Below are 25226 nucleotides of genomic sequence, written 5' to 3'. Positions count from 1 at the left end.
AATTTGAAGAGTATCTATGGGTCCATACTGATATAGATAATGGAGTAAATAAATACATGAAGGTGAAGGGCAAGTCTTCTTACAGAAGACTTCCAAACAACCTAGGCAGACACTGCCCCCTGCATGAGTATAGTCCTTCTCTTCCTTGAGAGTGAGCTTGTTTCCAGCATCAAGGGAACTTCTACCAACAGAGCTTGAAGAGACTCTCTTAGTGCCCCTTATGGAATGAGTGGCTTTAGGGCAAAGTAGTTAACTCCTCCAGGCCTTGGTATTTTTACCTGAATCATGGGGAAAATAATAATACCTACTTCACAGAGCTGTGGTGAGAAATAAAGGAGATGCTATTGATAGTGCAAAGCTCTGCACATGTGTAGGTGCACTAATGTCATCACTAGTGGCTCCGCATCTTCAGCGGTGAGCCTTGCTGTCTGTATGGCTGAGGAATTCTGATGTAGTTGGACCAGTCCACAGACTGAAATTTGGCAATTGTTAGAACAGGTGGTCTTGCGGACAAAAGAAAATAAGTGTCCACTGGGCCATTTTTCACTACCTTGAAAACTCTGGATTGGTTCTACGTCTGTCACACTCTGCAAAATGTGGCCCAGGCACCAGCAGCAGCAGCTGGGAGCCTGTCAGAAATGCAAACTCTCAGGGGCCCCCACCCCTAGCCCTGATGAATCCGAATCTGCATTTTAACAAGGACCCAGGTGATTCATGTCCAGCTGCAGTCTGAGGGGCACAGCTCTGCTCCCCAACACTCCCTAGACCACATTCTCAAGTGTAAATACACACAGTAATTGCCTGGGGAGCTTTCAAACTGCTGCTGCCTGGGTCCCACCTCCAGAGCTTCTGATTTCACCAGTTTGAGGTGTGGCTTGAGCATCAGTTTTAAAAACTCACCAGATGATTCTAATGTAGAGCTGAGTTACATATCACTGCTGGAGAGTGTGCAGCAATTTCTCAAAGTGTGATCCACACAGATTGCCTATGTTGAGAATTGCCAGGGTAGCTCTTTGAACTTGCACCCCACCCTTGACCCCAGCCCAGACCTCCTTAAGTACCAGTACCTGCAAATTCAGTGACCTTATGCACACTACCATTTCAGCACTAGCTGCCTAGGGTCTAAGGAAGAGAACACCAGTGCTGGCTTCAAATAGGGCTCACTGCAGCCTATATTTTTCCTATGGAAACTGTGATATTTGTTGAAACCATGGTATTTTATTGATTCAGAGGCACCACTGATTATAAAATGCACTTTCAACTTGGACTGAAAAAAAAAAGAGGAAACATCACCACATTAAATATACACAGTATGACTCCATAGCATCTTACTATGCTGATGGACAGTGACTGTAATGGGGTATGTGGTGTGGACTTGATAATGGGGGGAGTCTAGTAACCACAATGTTGCTCATGTGATTTTACATTAATGATTCCAAAAAAGAATGAAGTGAGTAGTGGGTGGGTGGGAAGGGTGAGGGGGATGAAGGGGCACAAAAATCTCAAAAATATATATATACACACAGTAACTGTAAGAAATCCCTGACTTTACAAAAACTAAAATAGGAAGAAAAAAGCATTTTAAAATGGTGAAAATATAGGATGCATGTCACATCTGTTTCTCTTGCTGGCCTATGGGCTCTGTAAAGACAGGGGTAGTCTACCATAGTCATCTTCCCATGCCTAGTGTCTGGCAATGTACCTGGTAATCAGCAAATTTTATTGAATAAATGACAGAATTGGCCCATCTCTCCAGGCCCCAATATACAAAAGCTCCCCCAACCTTTGGGCAGGGATCCTTGGAAGGGGAAAGGTAGGTGACATAGGCCCAACAGAGACCTGAAGCTTACATATAAAACTGATAAAGCATCTCAGGTAGTTGCTTTTCCTCCCTTCTGTCCTTTCTCACCTTTATAGGTTCTCCATTCAGTGACATTTTAACACTGGGACTCTTCTGGGTAAGAATGGCAGAGTATGGTCGAAAAGAGGATTTGCTATGAGAAGCAAGGGAACTCCGGGGAAGCCTAGCACTCTCCCCTGAGTTCTTCTGGTCTAGCTGGCCAACGCCACCACCTGGGACACCTTTTTATTTTGTTCTCTGTCATTCACGACAGACAATATCTGTTAGACAAATTACATTTGTCAAGTAACCATTGCTTCAGCTTCACATTTTAAAAAATTCATCAAAGGCATTTGCAACTCTGTATTCAGCAAGAAAAGAGGAAGGGAAAAACTGACATTCTACTTCTGTAACATCTGAAACAGCTTAGAGGAAGAAAATGACCTGCCCCAGGGAAAAAAGCACTGGCTGGAGCTTGGACAGGCCTGTACTCTAATTCTGCAGCTCATTGATTTTCAGACCTTGGAGTTTAAGGCCTAATGTAGGGAGGGAAAAAAAAAAGATCCTGAGGAAGTTCCTTCCTCACCTACAAACTGAAGGAATTGTATCATGTCATCTCAAAGGATTCCTTCAAGCTCCAGAATTATGGGACATTATAGAACATCAATGAGAAAAAAAGTCCTATACAGGTTATAAGACAACACAGACTATATTAAGGCTCAATCTTACAGGGTGTCTAAAGGCTATTCAGTTTTTATTTAGGAAGTTTGGACAGTATCAATCCAGAAAATGTCCTTCATAGAGAGATTGTGAGTTTCCATTTTCAAAAGTGGGTTCCTATCAAATGCTGTGAGTTACTTAGTCTCACCACCTTCAGCAATTCACTAACCTCTGGAGGCCTTAGTTTTCTCCTCTCTGGGTAACTCTCACCTACACTTAGCAGAGAGCCTGGGAACAAGGCAAGCACTCAACAAATGGTAACTGTAACAACAGCATAAATAAACGCTATTGTAGGCATTTCATTCAACTCTTTGTTCAGTTCCATCTATCACCATTACAGTTATCTACCTTCAGTTTCAAGGTTATCTTTCCTTAGCTGCAGAGAAAAGAAGGGGATAAATTCTAGTGTATCAAACATTCTCTTGGTCTAGATTTTACCATCTGCAAATGCAGAGTTCGGACCAAGTGATATTTAAATTACAGAAATTATAATGTTATATTAGACACTACAAATGAATGTCTAATTTCAAATGGGCATATTTCTGAGACTAAATGCAAAGGCAATGAGGTAGGAAGGTAATAAGAAAAAAAAGGGATCTTTTTTTGAGCAGAAAAGACCAGGAATAAGTTTCTTAGAGCAACCTGACCCAAGATTTGCTGTATAGCAGGAATGCACTACTAAAGAGAAATCTATTACCCACAAAGGGAGGTCAGCTTAAAAATGCTTTAAACTAACCCTCCTACACACATGAGGCATGCAAGAGGATAAAAGGCAAGCCTCGGACAGGAAAACGACAGAATCCATCAGACACTAGGCTGAACGTCATTTAGCATTTCTTTGATGATTCGAAAGTGATTGCAAAAAACTTTAAATCTTTAAGTGCTTGAGGAACCAAATCAGGAACCTCAACCATTGCAGTAATTAGCATAAATGCTAGATAACAAGCTTAACTACTTCAGTCAACAGTTTTTTCTGCCAGTCAGAAATAATCATTGGCTAGTTCTGGGTTCTAGAATTGGCTTTGTCACAAAAGCATTGTGTGATCTGGGGCAAATTGCTTCCTTTCAAAATACAAATCAGCAGAAGGAAGCAACATATAACTGGGGGAAAAAACTTTGTTTAAAAGGTTTAGGAAATAAATGCTCCTTTCTATTTGGCTTAGAGCACACAATCCATTCAAGTGGTACAGTCATGATCTGGCTGCAGTCCACCCACCTATTTGTTGAAAAAGTATAACATGAGAAAGAAGAGAGCAAAATTGTCAACTTGAGTGTCCACAGCTGGAGAAATGTCCACACTGATCCCATAAAACATACTTATCTGAAAAATGGCTGTCTATTACGTAAACACTTGATATAACAGGAAATGCAGAAAGGAGATTACAGTTTTTAAAAGTACAGGAAAAAAATTCAAATATCTAATGCACAGCAAAGTCACAGACGGCTGCCAAGATGCAGGGATCACTCAGTGAAGAAAGCCGCACTAATGGCACGCCAGTGTTGCTCCTTTGCTGGTGCTCTTGTCCCAAGATTTTAAAGCCCTAGAATTATAAGCTAATGCTGTGGAAATTACAAGACATTTCCCAAACATTCACTCTTCAGTAATTGCTCTGAATAAAGTAAAAGACTCAAGTAAGCTTCCCCTCAAAATTGGCAATGGGACAGCAATATGGGCTGTTGTAAATGTAAACACAAGAACTGGCAGGAAAGATGACTGCTGTAGCAATGCAATGCCACCATGACTGTAAGTGGATTCAACATTTCATTGAGAGAAATAACAACTTAAACAAGGCCCACTTTCAACAGACCCAAGGCTGGTGAGGGTACACTGCTGGCAGGGAGGAAAATGGGCACACTTTGGGGGCAATAGTTCCTATGAGCAGTGGTGTGCTAGGGCTGACTCAATCAGACCTGGGAGAGCCAACTGTCACTCTCTTTCCATTTCTGCATTTTGTGACTTCACATTGGTAGCTTGAAATCTGCCAAAGTGGTAGTTCTGACACCACATAAATTGAAGCCAATACTACAAAATCAAGGTTTTGCCCCACCCTGAAAGTCATCAGTTGTTAAACATAATCAGCACACCACTGATTATAAACCTCTAAATGCCCTAACTCTTTAACCCAGTAGGTCTACATCTAGAAATGTTTTCTAAGGAAATAATTCAAAATAAGCAGGGAGAGGGGAAGAATTTCATGCATAAAGAAGCACCTGAGAGTGAAGAAGTATGAGAAAACTAAATGTCAAAAATTTGATAAAACACAGTGTTATATATTCTTAGGAATGTTGATATAGAGTATAATTCTATTATGCTAAAATGCTTCAGTAAAGTAGAATGTAGTAAATCTCGGTCTTTATAAAGAAGAATAATGATTAAAAGGAAATATATAAAATGTTTACTTAAAAAAAACTAAAAAAAAAAATTGAAGAGTTGAGAAGCTTTGTGAGATTTTTAAAAACAAAAGATGCAGTTGGAAATAAAACTAATGGATGCAATCATGCTTAATGCAGTTCATTTATCTGCCAGTATTCTCAAAACAGCCACGCATTGTCCAAAGTACAGGTGATGAGCTATTTGTGAGTCCTAAATCACTTAGTGGGTCACAACTGGCATTTTCAAAAAGATAAAACAGAATAAAACAGAAAAAGAGTGCACAGCCCTTAGTAATTGCTCTGTGCAAGTTTTCATTTTAGGTATGTATGTGTGTGTATATACATCTAGAGACACACAAAAATATGATTACTGAGTCACAACCTAGCAGTCATAACCTATTTTTAACTATAAAAACACAGTCAAAGATGTTTGATATTGAGGAATCACCTTAACAAACGTAAGTCACCCCAGAAATTACAACAGCCGTTGTCACCCCAGAAATGAGAGGAAATCATCAAAGGTGCATTTGATGAGCTTTCAGGTTAAGAAAGCACCATCACTGAACTAGTAAAACCCTCCTGGATGTTCAGGGGCTCTGGAACTGATAAGCCTGCAAATCTCAGGGGGGACTTCTCCTTCAGGCAGACCGTTTCTCACTTCTTCTGGCTTTGTAAAAACCAAAAAAGCAAGAAAGTTTGCCTTTCTTTGGTAAAAGTAAAGTTGGCTGCATGACTCTGGGCCTCAAAAATGCCATTTTTATGAAACAGCTGGACACTGAGGTTAGTCCAAAGAAAAGAATTTTCCTTTGAAAATGGACACTGATATTTTAAGAAAATACACCGGGAACAATTACAATGTGGGAGTAAAACTTAATGAAACCCGTTTCTATCTGTCATCTCTTAATTCTCACAATTACCTATAAGGAGGGTGTGATCACTATATGCTTGTATATGCTAAGGAAACAGACTCAGAGGGCTTGGCTCATGAAGTTGCACTTGGGACCGGAAGTCTGGCCTTCCTACTCCTCCACACATGCTGTAAACTAAGCAGGAAAAAAGCGGGTGCTTCTTTGCCTGTCATGGGGAACACTGTGACTGCACAGCCCAAAGGCAGGAGTTCACACTGAAAAGAATACCTCTTGATGGAAGAAGAGGATAAAAACTTTAGAGGGAACCTTACGACTCAAAGTACACTAGAGAGAAACTGAAATTAAGTGAAAAAGATTGAAGGAGATTAAGACCATAAAAGAAGGAACCATTTCAAGTGAAATGATATACAGGTTTCACAGAAGTTATTTCTTCAGGGTTCTTCTGCTCAAGTCCTACTTTCCCCTGAAGCCTTCTGTGATGTACCAGACCCCATTTATCTCTCTCCTCTTAACATTCACCCATCATGTGCCCATTAAGTGGCTGGCATCACATTCAATGTTGAGCACAGTGCCAGGTGAAGCATGGTGTCTGTGGTATGGTGGCTCACAGGCGAGCTGGGGATGTGGGTAGGCAGATAAGCAGACCAATTACAGCTAAGCTCATTCGGTGCTAGGAGACAGGCTGCTACCAGATCCCAGAAGAGGGCTATGGAACAGTGTGCAGAATCAGCCAGTACTGGGGGGTGATAAACCGGGGTTGGGGGTTAGAGTGGGAGATGAGAAGTCAGCCAGGTGGGCAACAGAAAGGCATGAGAAAGCAGAGAGATGGGGGAGGTACAGGGCATTTGGAGGGCAAAGTTGAGCCCTCCAACTAGGGAATATCAGATGAGGTTAGACAGACACAGGAGCCAGGTATGAAGAGGCCTTGAATGCCAAGCCAGGTCGCTATAACTGTCTTGAAGATGGCAGGAACTGTGGAAGGGTTTTCGGTAGATGAGTGACACAATCAATTTTACATGTTATAAATGCATTTGCGCAGCAGTGTGAGGGATGGACGGGACACTGAGAACCACAGATAGGGCAGTACAGTAGGAGACTATGTGACTCCTATGAGGACACCCATGTGCACAGCTTCTGGTGATCCTTTCTAGAACAAGACAGGGCATAGATTAAATAACCAAAGTATCACCTGGATCATTTCATGGGCATTTCTCTTCTGTTACCTGAATTTCTAGTTTAACATTCCACAGGTCAAGGTCTCACCTCCTCCTAGAAGGCCTCAGGTCCGGAGAACAGCTATAATCATCTCTCACAATTTCTGGCTTCTAAGGAGATGCCCAACATATGTGCTGAGCTTTCCTGAGATACCACCCTAACCAAGGGAAGGACGCTGTGCCCAGCACATGGTTGGTCTCTGGATCAGGGCACCAGCAAACTCGTCCACAGCCAGGACACTCCAGAGATCTATTCATTCTTTGAAAATTCGCTGCTGTTTTCTTGAGGAAGAAAGGAAGTGGTTACACACTGAGCACCTGCCATGTGCCGGGCATTTTTTTCACATCATCATGTTTCATCTTCATGGAGCCCTGTAGGAGGTAGTACCACCACCATTTAACAGACGGACTGAGGTGAAGAAAGGTTATGCAAACCCCCAAGGTCACAGAGCTCTGTGTGGCAGTGTTGGGTACAGATCCAGGTCAGTTTGATTTCAAGGGTCCAGCAGAGACTGCCTCTACCCAAATGATGAGAGAATGGCAGGGAAGAAAGGCCACAGGCTCTGTAATCAGGCCTTGGCTGTGGGGCTTGGAGCCTCATTTCCATCAAACAGAAAATACAGATACTGATAACTTCTATTTCACAAGGTTATTACGAGATCAAGTATGTGAAAGCCCCTTTTAAACTGTGGAGTGCTCAGCAAATTATCATTATTTTGGTAGAGCTACACTTTGAATGAGGACCACTTATTTACCACACACAGCCTGATCTACAGTTGCTTTCAAGCACAGGCCGTTCACCCTGCCTGTTATCACAAAAGGACCTCACGCTAGCTTGGACTTCAAATTATTAATGGTTGATCTCATTTCTACTAATTTAGCTACAGTTCTGGAGAAATTTCCTGGGGGGAAAAGAGAATTTTAATAAAAATTCAGTGCTCAGACATTAATTTAAAAAGGGCTCCCTCTGAAAAAGAAAATGCTAATGTAGCTGAGAAAAAAAATGTACTTAAAAAATGGTACCTTAAGGCAGGCTAAGGAATAATTGGGACATCAGTTAGAACTCTCTCTTCTCAGCTCTAATGTATCTACTTGGCTACTGAAGTTGCCCCACTTGACTTCATAACTTCATAATACTCACCAATTTTTAAATTTTGGTCTATAATCCCCTGTGTGGCTAAGACAGCTCACTGTATATCTCTTGCATCTAAAAGACAGAGTACTCCATTCATTCATAATTGTATTGAGGGTCTGAGTCATGTGCTAGACACTATGCAGACACATAGACAGAAGATATGGTCCCTGTCCTCTAGGAGCTCACAGTCTAATATAGCACAAAAAGTAATTTGTATGAAGGAGTGGAGAACAGTAAATGAGGATCAGGAAATAAGGGCATTGAGATCAGAAAGGGACAGACCACAAACGGCCACACCATGAAAAGCCTCACCATGGAGGCAGGATTTCAAAAAGGAGAGACAGTGTCTTAGGATTTTCACAGGTGGAATATGTTTCAGGAAGATGACATAACACAAGGACTGAGAGAGACATAGAAAAATCTATAGACATATTTGATTAGGGAGGTGGTCTGGCGAAACAGACAATCTTAGCTGGAGCCAATGGTTTTTGAGGAAATTCGTGGAAAATGAGGCAGGAAAGGTAGGGTGGGGCTAGAAGGAAGACACCATTAACTCTTGATTGGTGAATGATACAGTGAAGGTGAACAGTTTGAGGAAGGTCCTTCTACTGCAGTGCTGTGCAAGGTGGAAGGAACAGGACTCTCAGGGTCCAAGAGTGAGATAAACAGGGCCTGAACTACAATTGGGAATATGACTCTGGGAATAAGCTAAAACAGAGTAAGAGATACAAAATGTATCAGGAAGGAAAACTGAAATAACTTTATCCCTAACAGGAAGAAAGGACCCCAGAATTACTCAGAGGCATAACAGAGATAGGAAAATCTGGAGGAAAGAGCCCAGAGGAACTGCAGGGGTGGGAGAGGGTGAAGATAAAGAATGTTCTGAAACATGCTTTACAGGGCTAAAGAAATCTAAATGAGTTTGAGTTTTGCAGTGGTCTATCACAGCATGAACATCAGATTTTTTTATGGGTTTTTACTGGACAATAAAATGATACTCAAAGTTTCTCTGACCTTTGTCCTTCGACCTTGGAAGAAATGACTGTAGTTTTTCAGCAAGGCAACCAACACTGTGTTCTCATCATATTTGATTAGGAAGTAAGGGAGCGCTGGGACTCCTTCTGTTTGACAAAGATCATCATAAGCACGCTTGAGGGCTTGGATCTGAAAACAGAATACATTGAGTTATGCTCCAGACAATTATATATCTAGCTCTGTGCTAAAAATTAACATACAAGGTACTTTCAAGCCAGAAGACGGGAAATGACTGAACATACCCCTGTCACTCTTTTACAGCAAATGAACATTAAAGTGCCTCAAATAATACACTTGTATGTAACCTGTCTTAGAGGCTCAGAGGGACATGTCATGTCACAGCATGGTGGTTCCCTAAGATGCCAACCACAGAGGTTCAGCGTTGTACCCAAACACGGTCCTGGCAGGACCAAGCATGAATCTACCACTGATGAATTTTGCCTGAACCTTTCCATAATCTTAGCAGCTTTTCTGAAACACACTTCACTTACCATACAATTCGCCCACATAAAGTGCCCAATTCAATGCTGGTTTTAGCATGGCCGCACAACTATGCCACCCTCACCACTGTAATTTCAGAACACTTTTTTTTGTCCCCCCAGAAGAAACCCCATCCCCACTAGGAGTCAATCCCCATATATAGTCCTTTTCCCTCACTTATATTTCTTAGGAAATTAGTCCCACAAAACCACAACCTCTGATATTTGTCCTCAATGAGATTATTATTATTTTTCAGTTAGTAAGGGTTTCTCCCTGGCTTTAGAATTCAGGATTTCAGTGGCTGGTACACTTCATGGATTCAAATCATCTCACCATTCAACCTTTGCCTCTGCAATGATCAGAATGCTTTCGCTTAGGGTATGTGTTCTACTGGCCGGATTATTTTCATAGCTCTTCTTAGGACCATCTCTAATGACCTACAACCTTCCTTACACTGCAGACTAGCTGGGTGTGTATCATTCCTGATGTACAAGTTCCATGATTTGGTATGACTTGGTTTCAAAGACTCTCTTTCCAAAGTATATTGCTTCATAACCCCCACACTGAAAGTGAAGACCACATCTTGGCAAATTCTTGCAGTCTTTCAGAATGTTCCTGTAAGTCCTCCCTACTAGCTTAGCATTTTGCCACATGTCACTGAAAACATGGAAAAGTATTGCTTACTACTTCTTCAAAATGATTTTACAAATATTTGGTAAATAAATCAGCTCCTAGAACCATCTTTGGAGAATTCCACAGTGACAACCTCTTCATCCAGACTAGTGCCTATTTGTCTTTAGGATGATACAGAATAAACTGCTCATGCATGTTAAACTCAATTTTACTTGCATTTTGTTTTATTTGCTGATACCTGTTTTGGTGAAAACCTTTGATCCAAGCCCACTGGCCCCTGAATGAGGGGTATACTCTCTGGAAGGCAGAGAGCAGGGAAGCAAAACCAATAGTAGAAGTGGTACTTCTTTAGATCCTAGAAGGAAGAATGTAAGATATCGTATCAGTATAGCACCATAATTAAGCTGAAGTGCATCTATTAATATAACCATCCCAGAGCCATGCAAGACAGGAAAACTGAAACACACTTGTCAGAAATTCTCATCTCCAACAGAACTGAGGACAGAATACAGAATTTCTGTCTTTATCCCAAAATACTCCCCTACACCATGCACTAATATATCCTGATAAACAATATTCTCTATTGGCCACTTGCTAACAGAAAGTGTTCATCAGGCAGTTGACATTATCACCATCAGTATTTAATACTCAAAACCACCCTGGAAGCTAACTATATTCATCCCATTTTACAGACAGAAAACTGAAGCTTAGAGAAGGGTGAAGAACTTGAACAGAACAAAGACATGAAGAGGCCGAGAGAGGAGCAGAATTCTGCTTCCCAAACTCCATCAAGCTTTTGTCCACAGTATTCAATGCACCAACAGGGGTGGGGTGATCATGGCCTCCCAAAACATTTATCCGCCTCTTCACAATCCAACAAATTAAGACTGTTATTAAAGGATCTGTGCTAATCATAATCTACATATGCTTGAGATAATACAACACTGCTTTCAGAAATGCCTTACTGAGGAAATTCAAGTCAACAACCATCAAGCACTTACTATGCATAAGGCAAGACGAGACACTCTGACAGTAAGAAGATGAATAAAACCCAGCCAAGTCCTCAGGCAGCTCACGGTGTGGAGCAGAGACAAAGTGAGTGCGTGGTTAACTGCATGTACAGCACAGAGGAGGCTCTGAGAACTCAGGAGCATCCACGATGTGGGAGAGTTCGTCCTCAGGGGTGTATCCGCTGCTCCACCCAGGGGAAGTGATGCAGGGTGGTGTCTCGTGCAGCTGGCCTAGACACCATTCCCACTCAGGCTGAATGCTTTTGCCTCAAACTCCCACATCACTTAAAGCCAGAATCGCTCAGTGGTAGGAGCCCACAGTTACGTGGGTACTTGGCAGCTTCCCCACTGGTCTGTTAATACTGACCACTATGCAGTTTACTTGGCTAATTAATATTTCTTCTTTAATCTTGCCAAGAATACAGAGTGGATGGTTGTTTGGCAATTTTGTCTTGAGCTATAATTCATATACCGTACAATACACCATGCTAAAGTGTACAGCTGAATGGTTTTTTAGTAAACTGACAAGGTCATACCACCATTACCACCAATTCCAAAAAGTTTCCATCACGTCAAAAAGAAACCCCAACAGCAGAAACTCCCCATTAGTTTATACTTAGAAAGCTGTTCACAGAAACTCCCCATTCCCACCACTCCACAGCCCCAAGAACCACTAGTCAATTTTCTGTCTCTTTGGACTTGCTGATTCTGAACTTTTCATACAAATGATATACTAGATGACTTCTTAAATTTAAACATATATAAACATGTGTCCAGAAAAGTCTAGTAATTATACTTTCCACAGTCGCTAATTCTGCCACTAATTGATCAACTAAGAACAAATTTCCTTTCGACAATAGCAAAACAAACTACAGAACTGAAGCTAGTGAAGGATCTAGTCCTTTAAGTCCTAAAAACAGCAGAAAGAAAAGCAGAAACACCTTCAGAGATTATTCTCTCTTCCTTGTACTTAAATGATTTGTCAGAAGCGATCTTTAAATCTTTAGTAAAAGGTTAAACAATTCAAGACAAAGGACTTCATAACTTCTAAGAAGCTTTATCAGGTCACCTTCAAAAGTCAAAAGGCTTGAATTTCTTAGAATTCTTTTCAGGATACAAAGGATCTCGATTAAATTAAACATAAAGCCCTTTGGTTAGAAGATTTTAAAAGATAAGAGATTTTAAATTTTTTTAAAGGCAGGCTAAGAATGCTCAGTATAAAGGGCATCAAAGCCAACACAAACCAACTCTAGGAAATGCCTTGAAATGTTAAGAGCTAATGCTAGTTTTCTTCTTAAATGCAAACTGTCATTAGATTCTACTAACCAGAAGTCTCCGTACACAAATGTATTGATATTAAATAGCAAAACCAGAAATCTTTAACTGTCATTAGCTATATCTATCCTAGTTGCAAACCTGTAAAATTCCTCAAATTTACAAACTACCAATGCCAAATTGCACGCAGGAAGCCCATGAAGAAGTTAAGCATTTTCCCATCTCTCCCACTACTACACAGAAAGCATTATAACTTGTTAGAAAATGTGTTCCTTATAGATAGCTGCCCTTTGGTACAGCCTCCAGTTAGATTCCTATCATTCTCTCCTTTGCCTTGGGCAGCAAATCAGAGGCAGCATTCGGAAGAAACGGAGGATTAGAACCTGGTGTCAGGGAAGAGAGGTAAGACTTGCAACTTGGCAAAGAGAAGGAAAAATTGTGGGGAAGAGGGTCACTATCCACAGCCAATGAAGCTGTGGTGAAATAACACACTTACTAAAGTTGGCATCAGTATGTTTATATGCCCAAAGAATTTTTTCTGACCAAATAAAAAGAACAGCAAAAATAAAATAAAATAAAATCAGTAGGGCCAATATTGGTCACTGCAGCATTTTTTAAAAATAGTGAATGTTGGAAACAACCTAGATGTACAAGAGTCTCTCAAGCATACACTTGATGGAATATTATAATCAACATAATCATAAAGGGTAAGTTAGTTTTATATGTAGGTATATACATGTATTTTATATGCGGAAATACAGAGATGTACACACACATATATACATGAATGTGTGTGTGCATGTAGCTGGCATCTCTAAAATCAATCCTTACCTTTTCCTATCACTGAAACCAGGTCCCTCCCCCTACTTCCCTAGACAGCAGATATTACCCTAATGTGACTTCTTTTCCTCTTCAAAGCTGCTAGAATTTTCATTTTAATTAGATATCACTTACACAAAGCCTTTCTTAGAAAACTACAACTGTGTGGACGAGCTATGTAGTGTGATATCTAGTCCCACAGCTGCTTGGAGGAAGGCAGGACCCCAAGACATCCCCTTTTCCCTATGCCAGTGCACCCAGCAACTGAGCTCCACAGGACAGTATTTAACAAAGACATTAGCAACAAGGAACACTACTTCCTGAACCTGCCTTTATCCTGTCCTGAATGACAAGAGTTGGGCCCCTGTGTTATATAAATCATGTAACTGCTACCAGCATGACCAGCGAGAGTGAATTAATTCTGCATTGGTAGTAAGTGGCAGCACTATGGGGCCACTAATCAAATGAGTGTTTCTTTAACAGCTCTGACTGGAATAACACAGCATCTTCGGAGAGAGGAGCACAGACTGGCCTAGGGGCACACTGGGCCGTGCTCAGGGCATTCAGCTGTGTAACAGCAACCAAGTCCATTTACTTACTGCAAATGTCAAGAGGAGGAATTTATTGAGGAGGACAGGGTTTTCAAGAGCGGCACCTGATTTGATGGATTCCCATATCTGCCAGAAGAAAGAAGAGTGTCAAGACAGGTTATCAGGCATCTCTAAGCTTCTCACTCTCAAGTGAAGCACGGAGCTGAGAAGCGCCAAGCTCTTCTTCTCTAGAGCCCGGCACCACTGACCCCAGGCACCACGCAGGTGGTTACTTCTTTCCACCTGCTCACATGGCCTCTCCACCAGCCGCACTCCCCGCAGAGGCTGAGCAAAGAGGCAAAACCCAGACACCTCCTCTCAGAGGGTCTCAGCATCAGGCCATTTTCATGCCTTCATTATTTCCTTCAACAACTATTTAACTGATTGCCTCCTACATACTAGGCATATCAGGGTTACAGAAATAAAAGACACAGTCCCATCCCTCAGAAAGTGTATAATCTAGTGAGCAAGATGGGCATTAACCTCTGTGGACACTGCTAGGTAGAACGTGCCACCACAGGAGAACACGGCCTTCCCGGGAGGAGCACCAAACTTGGTTGGGGAGGCAGGAGGGAAAAGGAATCAGGGAGAGGTCCTGGGAGGCAGTGGTTTGAATTATGCCAAGATTTCTTGAAGTCTTATTTGGGATTATCTTTCTATGAGATATGAAGGACAGAGAATGAATTTCAAGTTTACAAACACTCAGAAAGTTCTGTGATGGGAAGCAGAAGCTGGTATTGGTCACAGCTGCTGATCACAGATGTTACAGTAGCTAAGATTAGTTACAAAATTTTGTGTCACTAGGCAAGACAAGTGGTTGCACCAATAAAAGCCACTAAAGAGAAGTCCTGTCATTGAAATAAGAGCCTTAGAGAAGCAGGACCACAGAAGAGCAGGTCCCTGCTTCTGATAAACTGAGAGGGGAGGTAAGGGCTGAGCCCGGGGAATTCCTGTGGGGAGCAACCTGATGTTTTTGATAATGGATTAAGCCCTGATCCAACTCTTTGGAGGCCCTTTGAAGTGTGCAGCCAAAGTAGGGGCTCGGGAGCAGTCAAGCCTCAGGCCAAGGAAAACCATCATCTCCTGAGTCACAGGCTGCATCCATCTCGAGGCGACATACGGGACCACCTTCCTGAGGATCACAGGTGGTGACTTCCTCCTCCGACCATGGCACCCACATAAAAAAAGACACTCTTGTTTTTTCAGAGTAGTGTGAAGACTCCTTGATTCAGTGGGTTAGAGGGGATGGGATAAACTGTCCCCCACTTTAATTCCTCACACTCATCAGATACAAAAAAGGAAAGGAAAGAGGTTCCAGGCAGAGAGAACATAATGTCCCAAGGACAGAGGAGGGAACAAAAGCAGGTGAAGGAATCTGAACTGCTGTGCTGTGATGGGGCAGAGAAGGTGAGGGCACGAGTGGAAGGACAGGAAGGCCACAGAGGCCAAGCCACAAGGGGCCCTGTATAGCGGGTACAGAGTTAATTAGCCCTGAGGGTAAGGGAGAGGCTAGACGACCATCTCTGACAGCAGTGCTTAGGACTGGAAAGCCTCTCCGAGGGTCACAAAGAACAGAGAACCCAAATGCATTCAGACACTGAGGGAGGTCAAGCTGCTTTCAAAATGCTATTGGAGAGCAGCTGCAGAGCTTGACACCCACTGCCCTGCCACTTCCTGCGTGTCCCCAGGCAAGAGCCCAGGTGTCTTCTCCTGACCTTCCCACTAACAAGGAGGAGAGTGGGAAGTGTTCTCTCTGGGGAAATGAGCCAAAGCCTGCAGCTATCCCCAGGTACCGACTATATGCTAGTTTCTGTGACAGAGCCATACACCCAATCAGAAACACTGAGCCTGCCACAACCACAGAAAATGTGACAGATACATCATCTTTTCCCAGCTAACCTCGTTTGCGGCTTCTTCCAAAAGTAGCTTCTTATCTGCAGCCTTGAAAGCCTCAAGTGTGTTGGTGTTATATAGTGTCCCGACAGCCCGGCAGCAGTGGGCGGGAGTGGGAGCACACCTGGGCACAAGACAAACAAGGTTAAGCAGACACAGCCCTGACTGAGAGCCAACAGGGACAGAGAAAGCTGCACAACCCTGGGAGACAGAGGACCGTGCTCGGAGGGCAAAGAGAAGACTGATGGTTTGAAAAAGATGAGTATCTTCGCTGAGTAGCTAAAAGCAGGTGCATGCTTTCTCCCACTGCCCCCAAACAGAAGTTCATTTCCTATTTTTCATTCTTTCCCATCTTTAATCTGAAAGGAAAACATCAATGGAGCTCCCAGTATGCCAAGAACTGTACAACAATTCTGTCTCCCAGTTAAAGATTTAAGTGACTTGTCCAGGGTCACATAAAAATAGGCAGAGCTGGAATCTGAAGGCAGAACTAGTTGACTCCCAAGGTACTGTACTGTCCACAATCTTCTTACACCCTCCTGTGCTCCAAGGCCCTGCTCCAATCTTCCTCTTCCAGGAAACCATCTCCCCACTTCTCTGGGAAGGGTTGGCACATGAAACAGAAATACTGGTACATGAAGTATTTTAGAGTGTTTTCAAGACTGATGGTCAAATACACCCAACTGGAGGACAGTAAGCTCCCTGAGGGCAGGGAATGTGTCTCCCTCTCCTAGGCTCCCCAGACCTAGCCCAGCCCACACAGGCTCTGCACAGAGCCACTGCGGAGCAAAGCCTTGGGGGTGTCTGAGTTGCACAGACAAATGTGCTTCCCCTGAGCTCCCTGCCAATCTGCCACGCCCCACGGACCACACTCCACACAGCCTGTACAGCCTCATGGTCTTCAGAGAAACCAAAGTAGGAGAGGAGAGGAGCTGATTCTGAATATAAGCTCTGATGTGGAAAAATCTGGTCTCCTATCTGAAATGATGAACTTGTGGTTTGGAGGTTACAGATGCTAAAAGGAAATATTTCATTAGTAGCCTACTGTTGTTACAACTACTGAGGAGGGAATGCATTTTTACTGACTACACTGATGGTGGCTGGATGGTTTAAAAGCCTGTGGCTCTTCATTCAGAATATGCATAAAACTGGGTTCAGAGGAGCCACCAGAAGAAATCTAACCCTAGAAGAGGTGTGGAGGGGTGCAATGGGTGACAAGGACTCTGTCATATGCTGTCTGTAAGGCTCGAATGCCACGTCCTGGGGAAGCAGCAGCCTTCAGCTGCCAGAGCCTTCCCTTGGCAGCTGCTGACTCAGCAAACTATAGGCTGTCGCTCTGCTACTCTCGTCAAGAGCTTTCCATCCAGGTGAGATGAGGACATCAGAGCGAGCCCTGAGGAGCAGGAGAAATGACAAAGGGGCAAGGCTCAGCCCAGCGGGAAGAAGGAAGCAGAGCAGTTGGTAAACTAGGTCTCCTCCATTCAGACTGGCTGTATGAAATTCCTGCTGAAATGGAAGGATGCTCTGATCTAATCTGGATACAAGTGCAAGAGGAGGAAGGGACCTTTCTTCCTAAGTGCCCAGATGTCCCAGATGTGTGAATGCCATGCCAAAGCCTTGTTCTACGAGCGGAAGAAACTACATCACAAGAATTCAAGCGACTGCCAGGACGGCTAGGCTCCCAGAACATCAGCACTCACACGGGTTAACTCACGAGGACAAGCTGAAGTTTCAAAGGAGAAGCATTTTTCATGCCTTAAGTTCCACCAGGGGAGGTGGCCAGGGAGTTAATTAATTTAATTTAATTAACAAGTTAAAGTGATCACGGAGATTAAGTCATTCTACCAGTTTCTGCAGACTCAAGTTACACTTGTTCCACAAGGAGGTGGCTCAGATGAGGAGTGGGAAGAGCATTAGACTCAGAAACAGATTTAATACAAATTCTGATCCTGGACATGTACTAGTTTAATTTCCTACAATTCCACTTACATGAAATGTCCAGAATTGACAAATCCAAAAGCAGCAAGTAGATTCACTGTTGCCTGGGGCTGGGAGGACAGAGAAGGGAAGAATGCAGAGGAATAAAGAGTGATTGCTCACCAGGCCCATTCACTGTTTTGGCCCTTTGTTCTTCTTACACACTAGTTTTTTCCTCTCTTCTGGCTTCATGACCTCCTCCTCTCCATGGATGACCCTTCCTCCTAAACTCCAGTGCCTCTTAAACATTTCTACTGGATACTGTCATCTCAAACTCAGCATGTTCTAAACCACACTTGGGTCCTCCTACAACTGTATCCCCCTCCTGGTTTCTCTGTTTCTGTAGAAGGTAACAAAATATTCCCAGCTATTCAGACTGCAACCTCAGAAACACATTTTACTTTTCTCTCACCCTTGCTTCCTAAATTTAGTCACATGTGACCTTGGACAAGCCATATGACCTTCTGACCCATGGTTTCCTCATTTTGAAAAGAGAAAAATCACACCTGGAAAGTCAGAAAGGCTTCTGTATGTGAAAATGCCCCTAATTAAGTCAATATATGTCTGTTTTCCCTCCAGCAACTCCCTATGGCCCCCAACAAGGGGAAAAAAACCTTTTTGAAGATGTTTGTCATATTTCTTTGAATATCCCCATAACGCTTTGCACAGTGGATTGTATACAGAAGTGGCTTAATAAACATTTACAGATGTCCACGGTTAAGGAACTATAGGAGTAAGTCAAGAGATGCCAATAAAGGATCACAAAATATTCACTACAATCAAAAGAAGGTGGGATATTATCCAAGTGTCAATCAATCTGGATGGTACTTGGCACCTAAGAGGCTCAGACAAACATCTGCTTGGACAGTCCTAAGCATCTAGCATTTGTCTCTGCTACAGGGGATACAAGAGAGTCATGAGGAGCAGGCCCTGCTCACGGGGAGCTCTCCTAGGTCCGTGTACAGTCCACCTACGTGGGAGGTTTAAACTGCTCAATCCTGACAAAAACGAAGAGCGTTCTTTACTTTAGATTTTGAGCAAAAAATACTCACATGTCAAAAGCACTGTACTCCAATGTTAAACGAGCTGGCAGCCCAGCAGAATCACCTGGACAGAAGCATTATCACATTTTCGATTATAAGTTGGTAATAGCTGTATTCTTAACAAAAACATTTGCAAATGATTTTGTTCTCTTTGGTGAGCCCAAAGCATCCCATCCAATTCCTGGTTATCCATACCCAACAGGGACTTAGCAGAAGATGACAGAGGTCTTGCAAATGTGAGGCTGTGTCAAGAATATTTTTTAAAAAGGTTCAAGGAAAATATTATTTCCAATCTCCTCCCCCCAGCAATACTAAATAATCACTATTAATTCTTTGCATTAATAACTTGGGTTTCACTACACTCTTTCTTTTCCCCACAACAGAGGAAAGAAGTAAAAATGAATGTGGGTCAAAAGTCAGGAAGCAAAAAAGAAACCAATGCAGATCATTAATTAGAAAAGCCCAGGGCATCCCTTTCTAAAGCCAAGCTGACCCTATAGTCAAGGGCAGAGAAGAGGAGAGAAGATGAAGGAAGACAGAATTTACAGTCACCTACCATTGTAGTAATAACCCTTAATGTCCTTAGAAGCTTCATCCAGCCGATACTCATTCAGCTTCTTCTGAGTCAGCTCATGCCAGAATCCAACATCCAGGGCACTGATAAAGGGGGCAAACTGTAATTTGGACAGTCCAGGATCCCCCGTGGCTGCTGCCATTACTTGTTGCTACTTAAAAAGCAAAACAGCACAAAACATGGTAAGAAAGAACATTTGTAGTGATGCTTACTCAAGACAAATGACAAACAAAAAGTAATGAAGGACATACAGGCTCCCTAAAGACACGACATTGAAAATCACCCCGAGTCATTTGTCTATGTTGCCAAGTTTAGCCTCCTGACAGCACAATTGATTTTGCTAAGTAAGAGCCTTCTTCTGAGGTCTTTCTGGCCTTCACTTTCATGCATCTTCTTTTCTTGTTAAAGTTGGTCTGACTGATGAGCTACTGGCTGGTCCTTCTTCAACAGTGTCAGAAGTTTCTTCCATTCTGTGTGATCCTTGACAACTTCTCAAGTACAAACCCAAAGACCAGCCAGTCAGAAACACACAATGCAAAGTGTTAGAGTTCTCAATGAGGCCCATGCTTGAGACCCCACACTGAGGAGAATGAAGTTTCTGTTCGCCTAACCACAGTATCTGAATGTCTTTGAAATCTCATCTTTTATCTTTTGAGTGCATGGAAGGTCTGCATTTTACTCTACTGTATATATTTTAGTACTTCGTTCTATTCTCCCCCTCAAATCATCAAATAAATTTGGCCCTCCCGGCAATCGAGCATGTGTACACTGTAACTCCCTCCATCCCCTGCACAGTCAGGCACACATACCCTAGCTGGTGGAGCACAAGACTAGAGGAACTGGGCAGCCTCCAAAAAGCACAAGTGTTGGGGGAGCTCATTGAGAAGACGTGACTGCCAGTAGACTTGAGATGGACGGGGCCATTAGAGGCTCCTCGCCTCCTCCCCGTCCTGGGAGTGTGGGCTCTGCTTGCTTTCCCTGCTCACAGAGGCTGCCCCAAGGACATGGTTCTGAGAAAGTGATGTGGTGTTGAGACCATCTGGACAGTTCACACGACTGAACCCAGTGAAGACTTCATAAACTGTTACATAAAAAATATATAAACTGTTAAGATTTGGCGGGCAGGTGTGGCAGACCTCCTTGTCACTACATGTAAATTCCCTTGCTTATTAAGCCTGCTAATCTGGAGTGACCTGCCCGTCTTTGGTCTCTCCCTGCCCCTTGAGTATGGGGTGCTGGTTTCAGACAACATTTAAAAAGCTCCCGAGGGGCTTGTGAACCAGCAACACACTGACAGAGGTCACATCACTTTCCATCTTATCCAACTGCCCCATGACCAGACAGATTAATATTTCTGTGGCAGAATGTGTGAATAGTCACATTCAATGGATAAATAAAAAAAGACAGTTCCCGTCTATTCAGAGAGGTTTTTGAATGAGTTTTGTGCAAGATTATTAAACAGCTTTCAGTTTCCCAAACTTGTTCGATTTTAGAGTTAGAGACAGGGAGCTTTGGACTAATGGTGTCTATATGGTAAAATGAAAACTTAGCACTATATAAAAGGCTAAAATCAAGAAAGAGGACATGAGTGTGGAGCAGAGCAGGGAGAAAGCAGAGTCTCTGTGAAGGAGCTGGGGTGCATCACTATCCTTAAACCTCTCTGCTGCCTTAGTATAGCTTTGCAGCATCGCACTCCAGACAACACCTGACCAAGGATTTTCAAACTTTTACCACCTTGATGGCTTATTAGAAAATGAGGATGCCTGTGCTCCTCCTGCTGGGGAGGACAGAGAAGGGTGAGCATGGGCGGAATCTGCCAAGTCTGACTAGTGCCCCAGGAGCTTCTGGTTTGAGCTGAATGCTACCTTGATGCCTTCAGGCCACTGGCCCTCTTACTTTTGGAGGACTCACCTCTAAATCATTTCAAACATATTTAAATGCACCCTCATCCAATATTAAATAACTTATAGCTTTTAGTTATTTGAATTGATTTTCAGAATTCTGCACTTGTTTTCCAGGCCACTCCTACTTTCATGGGCCCCAGAAAAGCTGGATCCGATGCACTGTGGCTTCAGTGCCAATGGAGAACAGACCCTCCTGCAGGTGACCTGGGGCCCACACTTTGAGAAAGAAGCATCCTGCTTGGTTTCCTGGGCCTCCAATCACTCTCCTCGCCTTTCTTCCTCCACAATGCAGCTAGTATTTTCTTTCTACAGCTGGTTGGTTTTTTTTTTTTTTTTAAAGAGGGCATCTCTCATATTTCTTGATCAAATGGTTGTTAACAACAATAAAATTCTGTATAGGGGACTCAATGCTCAATGCACAATCATTAATCCACCCCAAACCTAATTCTCATCAGTCTCCAATCTTCTGAAGCATAGCAAACAAGTTCTTACATGGTGAACAAATTCTTACATAGTGAATAAGTTCTTACATGGTGAACAGTGCAAGGGCAGTCATCACAGAAACTTTCGGTTTTGATCATGCATTATGAACTATAAACAATCACGTCAAATATGAATATTTGTTTGATTTTTATACTTGATTTATATGTGAATCCCACATTTCTCCCTTATTATTATTATTATTTTTTTAATTAAATGCTGAAGTGGTAGGTAGATGCAAGATAAAGGTAGAAAACATAGTTTAGTGTTGTAAGAGAGCAAATGTAGATGATCAGTTGTGGACATGTAGACTAAGTGTTAATCCAAGCTAGACAAGGGCAATAAAACATCCAAGGATGCAGGAGATTTCTCTCAAAACAGGCGGGGTGAGGTTCTAAGCCTCATCTCTGTTGATCCCCAATTTCTCACCTGATGGCCCCCCTGTGACTGTGCCTGTCTTAGGTTGTTCCTTCCTTGAGGAATCTTACCCGTCTCTGGCTAACCAGTCATCTTCCGGGGCCATACAGGGAAATGTAAAGTTGGTAAGTGAGAGAGAAGCCATATTGTTTGAAAAGGTTAGCTTTTTACTTCTTTGCAGATTTATGCCCTGTGGCTTCTATGCCCAGCATTTGTCTTGAGGTATCTTTACCACTTGGAAGAATTATGATACTCAGTAAATTCAATATGAGGCACGAATTCTATTTAAGGGTTGTAATTAGGAAGGAAGAAGAAAAGCTGTAGAAGTAGCAGATGGAAGAAAACATGGGAAGATTGATTATTTCTTTGACATATCTTCTTGTAGAGTAACTTAAGCATGTATAAGTTTTAAACTACTAATTAAATTGCGCACACACATTAACATAATAGGAATACAGTTACATAACCAAAGCAGACCTATAATTACCAGCCATCTCCAGTGAAACCAAGAAAACCAGTTAGGCACCCTAGGCATTTGTGAAAATTTTTCTATGATATGATGGATATTGTCCAACTGAACTTGAACAGTCTGAGAGAAATCAGACAAATTAAAACAACCCATTCCTAGGAGCTGTTCACATCCCATATGTTCTTTTAACAGTAGATAGTCTGTAGTTGTAAGATTTTAGAGCGCTACAACTTGCACTTCTCCTAATTCTTGGTTGAGTTCCAACAGTAAAGATCCAGTCAAATTTGTTGTTTTACTGTATGCACAGGCCAGCTTAGATATCTCCTTCTTTATTCCCATGGCAAGTCCAGGAACGGTGGGATGAATGCAGCTACAACTGTAGCAGCGCCTGGATCTTTCTTGAGGTTTTTTGATGATCATCTTCTGGTATGACTCTTCCAGAGAGTGGTGATGTTGGAAGTTCTTCTTCATATCGTATCTTAGTTCATTTTCTGGGTAGCCAAATTGGGCTTTGATCCTCTGTATAAACACAAACAGACCCTTGCCCACACTTTGATATGCCCTTTATACCATTGTGTAGAACTCATTGGAGGTCACCACACAGGAACTGTTTTTTTTTTTTGTTATCATTAATCTACACTTACATGAAGAACACTATGTCTACTAGGCTCTCCCCTATACCAGGTCCCCCCCACAAACCCTCCTACACTCACAATTCATCAGCATAGCAAAATGCCGCAGAATCACCACTTGTCCTCTCTGTGCTGTACAGCCCTCCCCTTTCTCCCCCCCCATTATGCATGCTAATCTTAATACCCCCCTTCTTCTCCACGCCCCTTACCCCTCCCTACCCACCCATCCTCCCCAGTCCCTTTCCTTTTGGTACCTGTTAGTCCATTCTTGGGTTCTGTGATTCCGCTGCTGTTTTGTTCCTTCAGGTTTTCCTTTGTTCTTATACTCCACAGATGAGTGAAATCATTTGGTATTTCTCTTTCTCCACTTGGCTTATTTCACTGGGCATAATACCCTCCAGCTCCATCCATGTTGCTGCAAATGGTAGGATTTGCCCTCTTCTTATGGCTGAGTAATATTCCAGTGTGTATATGTACCACATCTTCATTATCCATTCATCTACCGATGGACATTTAGGTTGCTTCCAATTCTTGGCTATTGTAAATAGTGCTGCGATAAACAGAGGGGTGCATCTGTCTTTTTCAAACTTGATTGCTGCATTCTTAGGGTAAATTCCTAGGAGTGGAATTCCTGGGTCAAATGGTAAGTCTGTTTTAAGCATTTTGAGGAACCTCCATACTGCTTTCCACAATGGTTGAACTAATTTACATTCCCACCAGCAGTGTAGGAGGGTTCCCCTTTCTCCACAGCCTCGCCAACATTTGTTGTTGTTTGTCTTTTGGATGATAGCCATCCTTACTGGTGTGAGGTGATACCTCACTGTAGTTTTAATTTGCATTTCTCTGATAATTAGCGATGTGGAGCATCTTTTCATGTGTCTGTTGGCCATCTGTATTTCTTTTTTGGAGAACTGTTCAGTTCCTCTGCCCATTTTTTAATTGGATTATTTGTTTTTTGTTTGTTGAGGCGTGTGAGCTCTTTATATACTTTGGACGTCAAGCCTTTATCGGATCTGTCATTTACAAATATATTCTCCCATATTGTAGGGTTCCTTTTTGTTCTATTGATGGTGCCTTTTGCTGTACAGAAGCTTTTCAGCTTAATATAGTCCCACTTGTTCATTTTTGCTGTTGTTTTCCTTGCATGGGGAGATATGTTCAAGAAGAGGTCACTCATGTTTATGTCAAAGAGGTTTTTGCCTATGTTTTTTTCCAAGAGTTTAATGGTTTCATGACTTACATTCAGGTCTTTGATCCATTTTGAATTTACTTTTGTATATGGGGTTAGACAATGGTCCAGTTTCATTCTCCTACATGTAGCTGTCCAGTTTTGCCAACACCATCTGTTGAAGAGACTGTCATTTCACCATTGTATGTCCATGGCTCCTTTATCAAATATTAATTGACCATATATGTTTGGATTAATGTCTGGAGTCTCTAGTCTGTTCCACTGGTCTGTGGCTCTGTTCTTGTGCCAGTACCAAATTGTCTTGATTACTATGGCTTTATAGTAGAGCTTGACGTTGGGGAGTGAGATCCCCCCTACTTTATTCTTCTTTCTCAGGATTGCTTTGGCTATTCGGAGTCTTTGGTGTTTCCATATGAATTTTTGAATTATTTGTTCCAGTTTATTGAAGAATGTTGCTGGTAATTTGATAGGGATTGCATCAAATCTGTATATTGCTTTGGGCAGGATGGCCATTTTGACAATATTAATTCTTCCTAGCCATGAGCATGGGATGAGTTTCCTTTTGTTAGTGTCCCCTTTAATTTCTCTTAAGAGTGACTTGTAGTTTTCAGGGTATAGGTCTTTCACTTCTTTGGTTAGGTTTATTCCTAGGTAT

General features: G+C 42.4%; 1 protein-coding gene across 5 annotated transcripts in view; it reads right to left on the bottom strand.

Annotated features, from left to right (window-relative positions):
- The window catches only part of ATG7 (autophagy related 7), a 235235-nt gene that overhangs the window by 191503 nt on the left and 18506 nt on the right, over positions 1-25226 (bottom strand). For 3 of the 5 annotated variants that reach the window (XM_037000410.2, XM_037000405.2, XM_037000408.2), the window contains exons 2-7: positions 19463-19634; positions 18916-18970; positions 15893-16010; positions 14003-14080; positions 10538-10654; positions 9166-9315 (exon numbers count right to left, since the gene is read on the bottom strand). In XM_037000410.2, the coding sequence (XP_036856305.2) occupies positions 9166-9315; positions 10538-10654; positions 14003-14080; positions 15893-16010; positions 18916-18970; positions 19463-19622 (678 nt within the window). In that variant the 5' untranslated portion in view covers positions 19623-19634. Of the gene's footprint in view, positions 1-9165; positions 9316-10537; positions 10655-14002; positions 14081-15892; positions 16011-18915; positions 18971-19462; positions 19635-20289; positions 20554-25226 lie in introns of those variants that run through there. The other 2 variants (XM_073231049.1, XM_037000406.2) reach the window with 2 other exon arrangements.

This window comes from Manis javanica, chromosome 3, assembly GCF_040802235.1.
Source record: "Manis javanica isolate MJ-LG chromosome 3, MJ_LKY, whole genome shotgun sequence".
NCBI classification, from domain to species: Eukaryota; Metazoa; Chordata; class Mammalia; order Pholidota; family Manidae; genus Manis; species Manis javanica.
This window is presented reverse-complemented; position numbering and strand designations above follow the sequence as displayed.